General features: G+C 37.7%; 1 protein-coding gene across 13 annotated transcripts in view; it reads left to right on the top strand.

The window, feature by feature from the left end:
* Positions 1 to 12,880, top strand: part of tjp1b (tight junction protein 1b) — a 95,132-nt gene that overhangs the window by 64,080 nt on the left and 18,172 nt on the right. For 9 of the 13 annotated variants that reach the window (XM_055028737.1, XM_055028727.1, XM_055028718.1 and 6 more), the window contains 10 exons: positions 4,827 to 4,883; positions 5,562 to 5,686; positions 5,825 to 5,927; positions 6,020 to 6,335; positions 6,650 to 6,756; positions 7,973 to 8,141; positions 8,241 to 8,385; positions 8,987 to 9,120; positions 10,086 to 10,191; positions 10,949 to 11,099. In XM_055028737.1, the coding sequence (XP_054884712.1) occupies positions 4,827 to 4,883; positions 5,562 to 5,686; positions 5,825 to 5,927; positions 6,020 to 6,335; positions 6,650 to 6,756; positions 7,973 to 8,141; positions 8,241 to 8,385; positions 8,987 to 9,120; positions 10,086 to 10,191; positions 10,949 to 11,099 (1,413 nt within the window). The remainder of the gene's footprint in view (positions 1 to 4,826; positions 4,884 to 5,561; positions 5,687 to 5,824; positions 5,928 to 6,019; positions 6,336 to 6,649; positions 6,757 to 7,972; positions 8,142 to 8,240; positions 8,386 to 8,986; positions 9,121 to 10,085; positions 10,192 to 10,948; positions 11,100 to 12,880) is intronic. The other 4 variants (XM_055028797.1, XM_055028807.1, XM_055028709.1 and 1 more) reach the window with 1 other exon arrangement.

Below are 12,880 nucleotides of genomic sequence, written 5' to 3'. Positions count from 1 at the left end.
TATGAAGTCTGTATAGTATATTGCCCTTCAGTAATCATTAGATTTAGATAGAAAAGACGAGCATTTACCTTACGACAATCTTATAACGACCAACGTTTTTAAGATTGGACTTGCTATAATCGCAACCAACCGTCCTGTAGCGTGTGGCGTGTTCCAGCTGATTGGGTCAGTCGGTAGAACGCCGTGGCCGCTCTGATCTAAATCAGGCAAATCAGGCACTGGATTTGTCTTGGCCAGTGTGCAGCGGGTGGGTTTTCCCCGACTGGGAGCGTTAACCCAGCCTGTTGAATGTGACAGGTAGAGAACTAAAACATGCAGGATGCCCACCATCAAATACCGACTTTGGGCACCACTGTGGTAGGCAGACATAGTTTTAGAAAACTCCCAGCTTGTGGGTCAAAAGATGTGATTCTGCTTCCCTCTGAAATGTTCTTTGGTTTCCTGTGTAGAAAAGGAAGAAGTCACTTTATCAAAAAATCTCGTTTACATAAGAAACACAATTTAATGTCACTGCATGCTTATGAAATTACAATAAATTACATGTTTAGTTTAATGTTCTGTAAATATCTAAACAAAACCATGTTATTGCATGTTGCTTGTTTTCTTTATATCTTTTTCTGTTATTTTATTAAGCATCTATGTTAATTGTTTTGCCATAAGAAAAAGTTTTTGTCTTTGTCAGCCATGATCACTATCACAATTAATGTTTTTTATTTTTGGTTTTTGTCATTTCACCAAACACAGTCCTGCTTGACCAGTTGTTCCTCCATCATGGAGCATGTTGTCCATCTGTGTTGTAATGCTGGCAACTGAGAGTTTGGTGGTTGTAATCCCCCGAAGCATGACCCAACCAACATGGTGCCTGCCAGTTCTGGCTCTGGCATGTGGCATGAAGCATTTTCTTGGCTCTGGTTGTTTGTATCTAAAGGGTGTACACTGCCATTTTCACCAAAATTCACTTGAGAAAGTGGACGATCTCTTCCTGATAATTGCTTGGATAGGAATCCAAGCAATGCTGCTTAGATGTTAGATATAAAATAAAAATGAAAAGTATTGTTTGACTCTAAATGTGGCTGGGTTGTTTCAAGACCTCCCACGTTTGAAAGGAGCCTTCAGACGTGTCCTGAAAATGTCAGGCTACTCGGGCAATGCCACATTGGTCCCCTGTGTTACCAGAGCAACAAGCTGAGCAATTACATCCCTGTACTGAAAGATGTGTGTAGGAGAAAGGTAAACATAACACAAGGGGATCTACACAGCATGTTGCTTTTCTTTATTCTTCTCTATCTTTTGATTTGAATATAATTGGTCAGACATGGTTCACATTTTCTTATAAAATAAATCAGCACTGGATGACATTAAAAATTTGCATTTTGTTGATGTTAAAAATATGTAAATAGACTTGTTACAATGATTAAAGCAGTTAATAAAGTAAAACAAGGTCAATAATTTCCATTTACATAATTTATAATTTTTCTATTTTTTTCTACCAAAAATTGGATGTTAAAAGTCTTCAGTCTGGTGCTTTTGTCTCAACAATCCTTTTCTTCAAGGGTAGTTTCGTTTACAAAAACTTCATAAATAATTTAATTTGTTGTTTTTTATGTATTTTGGATATTTAAAATGTCTTTCATTCCCTGTGTTAAATGTTCGTTAGGATTTAAGGTTAACTGATCTTTGAGAATGTGTTCTTACATTATTATGTCACTACCTATATAGTACTTGAAAATGGTCTCAAAGCAGCAATATCACCATTTATCACAATAACTTCTGGGTCAATTTAATGGGAGAGAGAGGGTCATCCAGCAAAACTGACTGAAATTGGCTTAAATGTAAAGAATGTGCATATATGGCACACATACTAATCAAAATCAGAGTTTGAAATTAATTTAAATATCATAAAATGTTAAAATTTACTTTACTTTTATAAACCAACACCACTGGCTCCTGCCTGTCTGGCTACTGTGTGCTGCTTTCAGGAATGAAGTAAAACTAATCTGAAGTAGAGGAAGAGAAAAAGCTGAAAAAAATGGTACCTAATGCATTTTTAGTTCAAGCCTGTGAAAGTGAATGTTAACTTAGGTTGCATTTGAGCAGCACTAATGTAGTTAATAAATATAGTTTCACCTTTATGTGTCTCTCTGGTCATCCCACCACCACGGTTTAGAAAAAATCCTAGAAGAAACCCTCAAATATGATCAGTGCATGATCTCTTTAGCTTTTGCAGCGTTTGCCGAAAAGACCCAGGTGTAAATCCCATTGGTTTGAACCTTCCCCAAAAATCCTTGTTGGTATTCAGAAATAGTTTTTTCATGTTTCCTAATTGCTCTCCATTCTGTTTAAAAGGTCAAAAGGAGTCGTCTCGTTCAAACTGTTGTTCCTCCCTCCCCCTTCGCTTTGTGTTTGTAACACCATCAGCTGCTATTCGGTTGATGGTGCCAAGATGGGAACGTCTGGGGCCACTTTTGGCAATTTACTAAGCTGCCTGTGTTCCCAGACGCCAGCTGATGTTTGGCATTTGGCCAACAGGTCGTAACAGACACAGAGATGATGTGTTGAAGGAGTGTGTTGGTCAATTAAAAAAAACAGCTCAAAATCACAAACGTAAACGTTCCTATTCCTACGTTCACTCTGCAAAAACACAAAATCTTACCTGGTATTTTTGGATTAGTTTCAACTGCAAATGTGTTAGTTTTGTCTTATTTCAACTGTACTAACTTATAGATAATGGTTCAGCAAGATAAAGGAGCTTGTTTTCAGTCAATGATTTCTTTATATTGATGAAAAAGTTCTATTTCCATTGGCAGACTATTTCACTTCACATGAGAATAATATCTTATGAAAACAAATACAAATATATGGTTTCTGGATGCTTTGACCCAGATGTCACTGCAAAAACACAAAATTTTGCAAAGTATTTTTGGTCTGCTTTCGCATGCAAATATCTCATTTTACTTGTAATAAGACAAACCTAACATACAAGTAACACTTCAATAAGATATAGAGGCTTGTTCTTGGTAAATAATTCCTCATATTGATGAAAAAGAACCAGTTCCAATGGGAGATTCAGCTTAAATACAGGGTTTCCTCTGCATGTAGTTAGTTGATTGTGTCACATGGCAAAATCAAAGACATTTTTCCTAATTTGTCTGCCAATGGAACTAGACCATTTTCCATCAATATTAAGGAATTTTTGACTTAAAACAAGAAGTTATTTGTACGTTAGTTTTGTTTTATTTCAAGTGTACTAAGATATTTGCACCTTTCTAGAAAGTCAGATTTAGTGTTTTTTCAGTGTAGTCATTTATATAACTCTAATTGGCCTTACAGTTATCATAGGCTTGTTTTTAAAACATGGACAGAAACATTAAGAAGAGGTTTAGTTAGAATAAAAGAGGACAGATTCTGTTTGTGTTTCTTTGTATAAACTCAAAAGAAAGCATAGTGCATAAAAAAAAAATCTTTTAATTTATTTTATTTTGGACTCAAAAAGGAGCAGCACAGTGTATTGGATTGCTGCTGTCAATGTGTGCTGCATTTCAATGCCAAACGACTGCTTTGGATGCAAAATCTGGTGGGCTGTTATATTTTATGCACAAAGCATTCACATTGTTTGCCAATAAAATATATTTTGGGCATCTACTGACCTTTATGTGCTTTATAAATCCTTGCAAATTGATCACTCTTCTTGAGCTACCTTACATATTGTTGCACAAAGTTAAATCGTGGGTTTTTCTGTGTAGAGAATTGTTCCAAAAGTCATAATCTAACACGTTAAGCTTACAGGATTCATCAGATTAGATGCAGTAGTGTGAGTACAAATTTGCCTTAAAGGGATATGCCTAATAATGTCTTATATACAGCTGTTTAATGCTCCACAAAAATGTAGTGGATGTGAAATTACATCAAAGTGTCCTTTTAGTTTTGTGGCTTTTATTTTCAAGACTGCTCCATTATCTGGTGGTTTTCTTTTGATTTTTATATATATATATATATATATATATATATATATATATATATATATATATATATATATATATATATATATATATATATATATATATATATATATATATAATTCTTGCTATTGTAATACGTTGTAAACTATAAATCTTATATAAAGAACAAAGCTGAACAGTAGTTTTGTAAAATAAAAACCAACTGAGCTGCTGTTTGTGAAATGTTATATTTTAAATTGTCTGTTAGATGCCAAGAAAAAGGGGGAACTGTCTCCAGTTTTTAGTTTATTAAGAAGAATGCCCTGTCCCTAAGGTTTTTGTTTTTACCAGGTCCTAAATGGATGTTCCTTCACCAAAAAATTCATGTTAAAGTTTATTAAAAGTGCAATTTTAAAACAAGAAAATACAGCTTGTCTTTGAAACGTTGCATGTGAGCCTGAAGTACAGATAAATGTGGCATGTTTGGACTTGTGCTTCAGAATTGAACCAAGATGTTATTATGGTTTAATTTTAACATTTGCATGAAGATATCTGTTTTTTATTTCTAGTTGAAAACCGTTTACATTTTCAGACTTTTTCAAAGCAGTTTATATCGGAAAACATAATTTTTTGTGAATTTGCGTTTTGTATTTATTTCAGGCCACCTCTGGCTTTAATGAGATAGACACCAAAGTGTCTATTTGTTTTAAAATCAGTTAAATATATTTAAGGAAAGTATTCCTATATTTTTAATTCAAAGATGCATTTTGCTTCTGTGATTGTGTTGACAATAAGACCTAACGCCGTTTGCCAGCTTTTAGCACGTTGGACGTGAACTGCATCTGAACCTTTGGAGCTGAAAACTTTTCTTCTTCTTCTGTCTTTCAGAGTGCAGCGATGGAGGAGACAGTCATTTGGGAACAGCACACAGTTACACTACACAGGGTAACGCATTCACTTTTCTCCTTTTCTTCTTCTCTTCCTTCCTGTTTCCTGGGTCAAAATTAATAAGGATAATTTACAGATACAATTCAAGTAAAACATGATGTCGAAAAATATGATGTTGTAAAAACGAATATTTATTTCTGAAACTCAATTCTGCAAGCAAGATTTGAGTTTTCTGGCATATTTCTAGCATCTTTGTGAAATGCTAGAAAACTCATATTTAGTAGCTTTTTTTTGTAAGCATTTAGTTTGTTTTTTTTTTATTTCCTCGAGTACGTAATCTAACACACTGTGTGTTTTAGACTGAACTACTTTGCACTTTCAACTGCTTTGTTGCTGAACATGTGCTCTATAAATAACATTACCTTGCCTTAAAACTTGCAATAAAAGTGCATTAAAAGTCTCATTATTTCCTGAGAGACACTTCATAAATATTTAGGAAGCCTCCTTCATGTTATTGAAGTTAATAACAGTGAAATCACACAAAAATAAAGCGTTTTGTGTGATTTCATCAGCGGTTGCTAATAATTCTGACTTTAACTGTATCTCATTTACGTGCACAGCCATTTTAAAGTGATAGGTGACATATTTGATTCAATTAAAATCTCAAAAACTCCACAGTAGTTAACTCTACAATCTAAAAATGGTGTGTGTGTATATATATTTCTTCCTGTGCAGGCACCAGGGTTTGGCTTTGGGATAGCCATATCAGGAGGTCGGGATAACCCTCATTTTCAGAGTGGCGAGACCTCAATCGTCATCTCAGATGTGCTGAAAGGCGGCCCGGCAGAAGGCCTGCTGCAGTAAGATTTTGTTCTTGGAAGCTGGATCAAATCTCTAATTTTAGCTTTGAGTTACTCTCCATAAATAATTAGTACATTTGAAATGCTCCAGAAAGCCTCAAGTGTGTTCATTTTTTTTCTCATTTGTTTTGCCTGCAGGGAGAATGACAGAGTGGTTATGGTCAATGCTGTCTCCATGGACAACGTGGAGCATGCGTACGCTGTCCAGCAGCTTCGCAAAAGTGGGAAAATTGCCAAAATTGTGAGTATGTCGTAGAGAGCGTTGAGCAAAACTTCAGGGGAGTTAACGATTGATTCCATCTGAAGCGACTGAATCTGATTTTCTTTGGTCAGACAATCAGACGAAAAAGAAAGGTGCACGTTCCCATGGGGCGGCTGGGAGAGAGGGAAACCATGTCCGAACACGACGAAGAGGAGGACAGCTACGACGAAGAGATATATGAAACGCGGAGCGGGCGCAGCGGTGCTTACAGCGGCGTGGGCGGGGCCATGGGCAGGCGCAGCGGTCGGAGCAGCGGGCGGAGGGATAGGGACCGCGAGCGCAGCGGCTCACGAGAGAGGAGCTTGTCGCCGCGCTCGGACCGCCGCTCGCACAACCTTCCCCCTCGCCCTGCCAAGGTCACGCTCGTCAAATCCCGCAAAAATGAAGGTGAGGCTCGCAAAGTCGGGGATAAAAACGAATAACGGGACGTTGTTTCACTTTTTCAATCGTTCCCCTGTTTTGGTAGCTGAATAAATCTTCCAAATCGGCTCTGGTCAACTGCCAGAGTAAATAAAAGTTGCCTGCCTTAGCGAAATCCGAGCAAACTCAAGTAAATAAGTAAAAGAGCAATTAATCTTCTTTAATCAGTCTGTTAATCCCAGCGGGAGCAGCAGCTGTCGGCGTAGAGAGGTCGGTGGGGCTGCTGTCACGTGAACTCTCTGTGCTAACATCGTCTTTGTTGCTGTCGTTCACTCTGTAAGCAGAATATGGCCTGCGCCTGGCCAGCCACATCTTTGTCAAGGACATCTCCCCCGAGAGCCTGGCGGCCAGGGATGGCAACATCCAGGAGGGGGACGTTGTACTGAAGGTAAGGAAATCACAGCAGAATCCGACAGATGATTACAACTTTTTCTTGTTTTTAATCAAAACAAGTCAGGTTGTTTTTTTATCTGAAACTTAATGTTTTAATTTTCTTCATTTAAGTCTGTTTGCCTTTTAGAGACCATATTTACTTCATAGCAGACGATGACTTCCATTGGTTTTAGCTGCCAAGTTGTCAACATAACGCCCTAGATCTGAAATAGACGCATGATATATAAAAAAAAGGGACGCAATTCTAAGCTATTGTCAACACTAACACAACAAGCTCAAGAAAAAGTTTGTTTTAAAAAAAAAAATGGCGAGGGAGTTGGTCAATTATGCTAGCTTGACTTTGACAACTGTAGCATGTAAATGTGCTGCAGATTTCGGTGTGTCAGATAAGAATAAAACGGGGACTCACACACAAATTGGTTTTGAGTGGTTGTTTCAATGTTTTTTTCTTTGTTATTTTTCCATTTGCTGTGAAATACTGCGATAAATTAATAAAACCTACATCTCCAGGTTTTATGCTGTTGTTCTACCACGGCAGTAAAAAACTCGTCTTTTTACTCTCCAACGTTGTGCGCATGTGCAAAACTTCTGGATGGAACCAATAACAAATAAGTCGACACAAATAATACTACTTCTCATCGCTTTTTTAATCTTCTGACCAGTTTTCAACAAAGTTACATTAGCAGGTTGCCAAACATTTCTTAAAAAGTCTCAAATTTATGTATGCAAAATTAAAGTCTTAAAATGTCTTACTTTTTTATTTTAATTTAATTTGACCATAAATAATTAAAATCACAGGTTTTAAATTTTGTCGTCAGAAATATTTGTTGTTGAATGGGTAGGGAATTTTTTTCTGTTTGGCAGAAGTTTGAGTCACATTCAGATGTCTTTGCTGTCAGACTCAAGGTGATTGGTGCTATTGCTAACTAGCTGCTAACATAGCCTTACTGGTTAGCTAGCTTTTCTGCCTCTATCAAGGGTAAGTACTGATTTATCGCCAATTTAGAAAATGCTGGTTTTCACTCAATGTCTTGCCAACCCATATGAGGTTGTGTGAAAAAAAAAGAAAGTTTAAACTTGGGAGAGAAAAAAACTTATTAAAAAAGATACATATAAACACATCAAACCCCATGATTTTAATGGGGGTGTACTTTCTTTTCACCATGACTATTTTAATGAAAACTGACATCTCTTTCTTTGGATTGACTCAGATTAACGGCACAGTGACAGAGAACCTCTCCTTGATAGACGCTAAGAAACTGATCGAAAGGTCAAAAGGCAAACTAAAAATGGTTGTTCAGAGAGACGAGAGGGCGACCCTTCTCAACATCCCCGACCTCGATGACAGCATTCCTTCAGCTAACGCCTCAGACAGAGACGGTGAGTGAGGGATTAAGTGTTTTCATCTAAAATGATCGCATATCTGCTGGCGTCCGCTTCACTGTGCACCCGGTGAACTCCTGACCTCTGTCTTACCAGACATTTCAGATATCCATTCTCTGGCATCAGACCATTCCAATCGATCGCATGACAGACATCGCAGCAGCCGCTCCCGCTCACCGGACCGGCGATCCGAACCCTCAGACCACTCCAGACATTCGCCCCAACAAATCAGCAATGGCAGGTAAAAATTTATTCTACCAGATTTGACTGCTGAGGGTAAAAATACGAGAATAAAGTTATGATATTATAAAAAATAAAGTTGTAGGAAAATAAGTAATGACTTTAAGCTCCAGTATCTTGCCGAACTGTTACCTGTAAGTTAGTATTTGTTTTATTTCAACTGTATTAAGATATTTGCACTGGAAACTAGACCAAAAATACCTGGTAAGATTTTGTGTTTTTGCTGGGAATTGTCAGCAAAAATTGGTATGTAAATATAAAAAAAAACACATGAAATGTTTTAAAAGTAGGAGTGAGGACCAAGAAAGCTTTGTTAAAGACACACTGGAGGACAAAATTTCCTCTGACACCTTAGATAAGCTGCTCTAAAAATAGAGTACTAAAAGAGTGGACAGGCAAAGCAATGACCTTCATGAATAAGATGCTGCTGCTGCCCCCTCCTACTCTCACTATTCTTCTTTCACCTGTTCTCCGCTCGCACGTGTCTGCTCACGAGAGTTTCACAGCCTGCAGAGCTTTGCACTCAACAATTCATTATTCAGTGTCTTCCCCCTTTCCCGGAGATTAATAGTTTAAAAATAAATTATTTTTATCATCCGCAGCCACAGAAGTCGCGATGATGAACGGATGTCGAAGTCTGCCTCAACGCCAGCGAAGCTAGTGGAGGACATTCCTCTTCCTAAACCGAAGGATCCATCCACCGCGAGAGAGGAGAAGCAGCTCCCTCCCCTCCCAGGTCAGAGCTGGGCCTGTTGCAATAATCAATTAATCAATCAATTGATCGCATGGTAAATTCAAACAAACGCAATCATTTCCATTTGCATGACTTGTCACTTTTTACTTTTTTCTCTTTGTTTTCTACCAAAAACTGGATGATAAACGTATCAGTTTGGTGGAGGTTCTTTTGTTTTATGAACAAAAGTTTTGTTTAGAGAGGCTTTCTCATTAATTTTATTTGTCTTTTCTGTTTTTTTGTTTATTTATTTTGGATATTTCAAATGTCTTCCAGTTCCAGAGTTAAATGTTCATTAAAACTTCAAGTTCTTTGATTTTTGACAATGTGTTCTTGCATTATCATTATGCTATCATTACCATTACGTTACTTCAAAATTGTCTCAAAAGAACAATATTATCATTTATCATAATAACTTCTGGGACAATGTATCGTCCAGCAAAGTTTGCTTAATAGTCACCCAGAAAAACCAAATAATATGTGAGTTACCATGTGAAAATTATCAAATGCAAATTGATCGAATTTTTCCCCCAAATCATTTTGGCTCGGTGTATTTTATCTCTGGATTATTTTTTGCCCTGTTTTTAAAAGCCCAGCCACCATAAAAAGTTAGATCCAGACGCCTGCTGAGTCTGGCGGAGTTTGCCTGAAGCCAGGTGAAAATAAACCATATGAGTTGATCGATTCTGACGTTCCTCTCCAGCCTGCAGCGCTCTGCTGTCTTTCGCTTTGACCTCCCAGCTAAGGACGCTGTGTGCTTTGTGTGTTTGTGTATGCACAGACGCCTGGCTGAATCCTTTGAACAGTTGGGCCCCTGTTTTTATTTTTTTATTCCATCAGTGTATTTATTCCCAGCGGTACATATGCATTTTATTTATTTAGTGGATTAGTGTGCTGTCAGTTTTGTGTCTATATGAGCTCTGTGTAGTAATACAGTGAATTTGTGATTTACTTTTGTTCATATTCAGAGCCAAAGCCTGTGTATGCTCAGCCTGGACAGCCAGATGTAGACTTGCCTGTCAGTCCCTCTGATGCTCCTGTGCCAAGCGCTGCCCATGATGACAGCATTCTACGGTAATAAGAAAAATAAGTTACATTAAAATATTCCAATTTCTTGGAATAAACCATTAAAAATGAACCACAAGGTGTGGGTTTAACATCCACGCAACATGAATTATTATTAGTCTGGGTCTCTATTTTTAGTTTGTAATGATTTATTTTATTTCTTATGGTAAATGAAATAAATACTGAACTGTAACGTAATTTTATTTATGTAGTACATTTTCAGCAACAAGGCAGTTCAAAGTGGATAGATATGGCTTAAGAAAAAAGAAACATTCCAGAGCTTGTATGGCTTTGCATATAACACTCTTTTTTCTGTCTGTATCCGGTTTTAATTTTTGTTTCAATTTTAAAAAGAAATGAAGCGCATTAAAAAACTAGAACTGCAAGCAGTTACGATGGTCCCTCGACAGCAGGTCACCCCTTTAGAGTTTCCTTCAATATTTCCACATAGAAAATCCCTCCTGCTGCAAAACAATATAATGCTGCCACCACCATTCTTCACAGTTAGGATGCTACAACATCCCTGTTTTTCCTCCCAATGTAACATTAGCCATTTTCTGGTAGCTTTAATGTAAAGATGTACATTTATCAGCTTTTGTGAGTGTTTGTAAAGCAGAAGAAATTTTAAGGCATTCCTGCTTCTTACAACATGATCTAAGAATCTCTTGAGGCTCCTGTCTGTCACCTTAGAGTCATTATTTTAGCATTTATGCAGTATTGTAAATGCAGCAGTTAAATCAGTTTTAACTGCTGCGTTTCTCCTCAGGCCGAGCATGAAGCTGGTGAAGTTCAAGAAGGGGGAGAGCGTGGGTCTGCGTCTGGCTGGAGGGAACGACGTGGGCATCTTCGTCGCCGGAGTGCTGGAGGACAGCCCCGCCGCTAAGGAGGGCCTGGAGGAGGGCGACCAAATTCTCAGGGTGAAATCTCATTTCTAACCCCAGTTTGAATTAAAACAAACTGAAACACTTTAACTGGAACTTGTAAATTGGTTAAGTTCATGTTGGTTTGGGGGGAAACGAAGCGCTTATGCCTTAGTGCAAAGGTGCCAAAACTTTCTGGCACATGGGCCACAAAAGTCAAGTTGAAACAACGGCAGGAGGCCACAAAATTTTTTGTGTTTTCCTTTTTAATTGCAAAACCTACTTTTTTTTTTGTTGCCGGTTCAGATTTAAGCTAAACTCAATATTTTAATGAAATAAGTAAAGCAGTCAGATTTCTGTAAATTATTATAGATGTCAAACACAAAGAAGGTTGAAAAACAATGACAAACTGTTTCCTACTTATTTATTTTGCTTTATGATTCACTCTTATTTGATTTTGCCCTGTATTTTAGTAAAAATTACAGGATGTCTGTTGTCCCTTTTACTATTAAAATAAATTACATTTAAAGCAAAAACCCGAATGAATGCTTTGCGGTGCGTTGTAAGACGTTATACTGCCTGTAACCTTTTTGAAAATTGCCACCTACCTTTGTTTTTAAATGCATTGTTGCATCAACTTCCTGGCTAACCAAATTTAAGCCGATTTTAAATCGTGATAGAGGAAAAAATTGTTTCGAGGGCTGCAAAAGGCCCCCAGGCCACACTTTGCACGTCCCTGCCTGGTTTGTTGGTATTTTGTGTAAACACTGTGTTTTTTAAGGAAAACGTCCTCAAATGTTGTCTGTTCTAATTTACACTCTGTTTGTTAAGAAATTCCTTTGTCATCAAGCTAATCTCCTAGCACTCCGTTGGGAACAGTGTTGGGAGCAAACACAAAAACAGATTCGTCTTGCTGTGTCCGTCCCATCACCCCCACACTCGTACATCTTACTGTTTGCACCTTTCTTCTTCTCCCCAACTGTGTCCAGGAACTCATAAATTTATTGGACTATACTAAAACTTGTAGTTATCCAGGTGATTGTGAGAACTGTGAGCATCTTCTTTCTGATTTTAGACATTCTTTTTTTGCACTAACTGAACCTATAAATTTGCAGTTAATTGTCGATTGATGGGTTATTAGATTAAACTAGTTCCAGTCAGTTAACTGTAAGATGGGACAGAGCAGACTGGACTTATTGAGGAAGCTAAGGTCCTTCAAGGTTTGCAGCAAGTCTGTTGTTAAGAGCATCATGTGTTGGGGCAGCAGCATCAGAACCAGCAACCTAAAAAGGCTTAACAGCCTGACACAGAAGGCTGGTTCTGGTTCTGGTTCTGTTCTGGGGACAACTGAATGAGATGATTATACAAAGAAGGTGTAGAGTCTTTCTTTAACATAAAATTAAGAAAGTTATGGACAATCTTGATCATGCTCCTTATGAGACTGAGTTGAGAAAACAGAGGCGCCTTCACTCAGAGGCGTCTTCAGATTTGCTGTAATACAGACTGCTACAGCAGGTCTTTCCTGCCAACACCATCTACAATAACTCTTTGAAGAATCTGAATTATTAAGAGTCACAACAACATTTAATTTCTCTTTGGGATTAATAAAGTATCCTTGAATTTGAAGATGTAATTTCACTGTTGTAGTTTGGCCTCCATCCAAAAGAGGGCGCTGCTTGGTCATCATTTGGCAGATCCAGTTGATACAGAAACAAATATGGTGAGGCCTTACCAGAACAGGAAAGAGAAATGGTGCAAATAGAGTCCAGTGTGGGATTCAAAATACACTTTATCTGCTTCTTTTTGGAAATATAAACACTCAACAAACTCCTTAAGTT

The sequence above is a fragment of the Poeciliopsis prolifica genome, unplaced genomic scaffold (genome assembly GCF_027474105.1).
Source record: "Poeciliopsis prolifica strain line A6 unplaced genomic scaffold, Auburn_PproV2 SCAFFOLD001, whole genome shotgun sequence".
NCBI classification, from domain to species: domain Eukaryota; kingdom Metazoa; phylum Chordata; class Actinopteri; order Cyprinodontiformes; family Poeciliidae; genus Poeciliopsis; species Poeciliopsis prolifica.
This window is presented reverse-complemented; position numbering and strand designations above follow the sequence as displayed.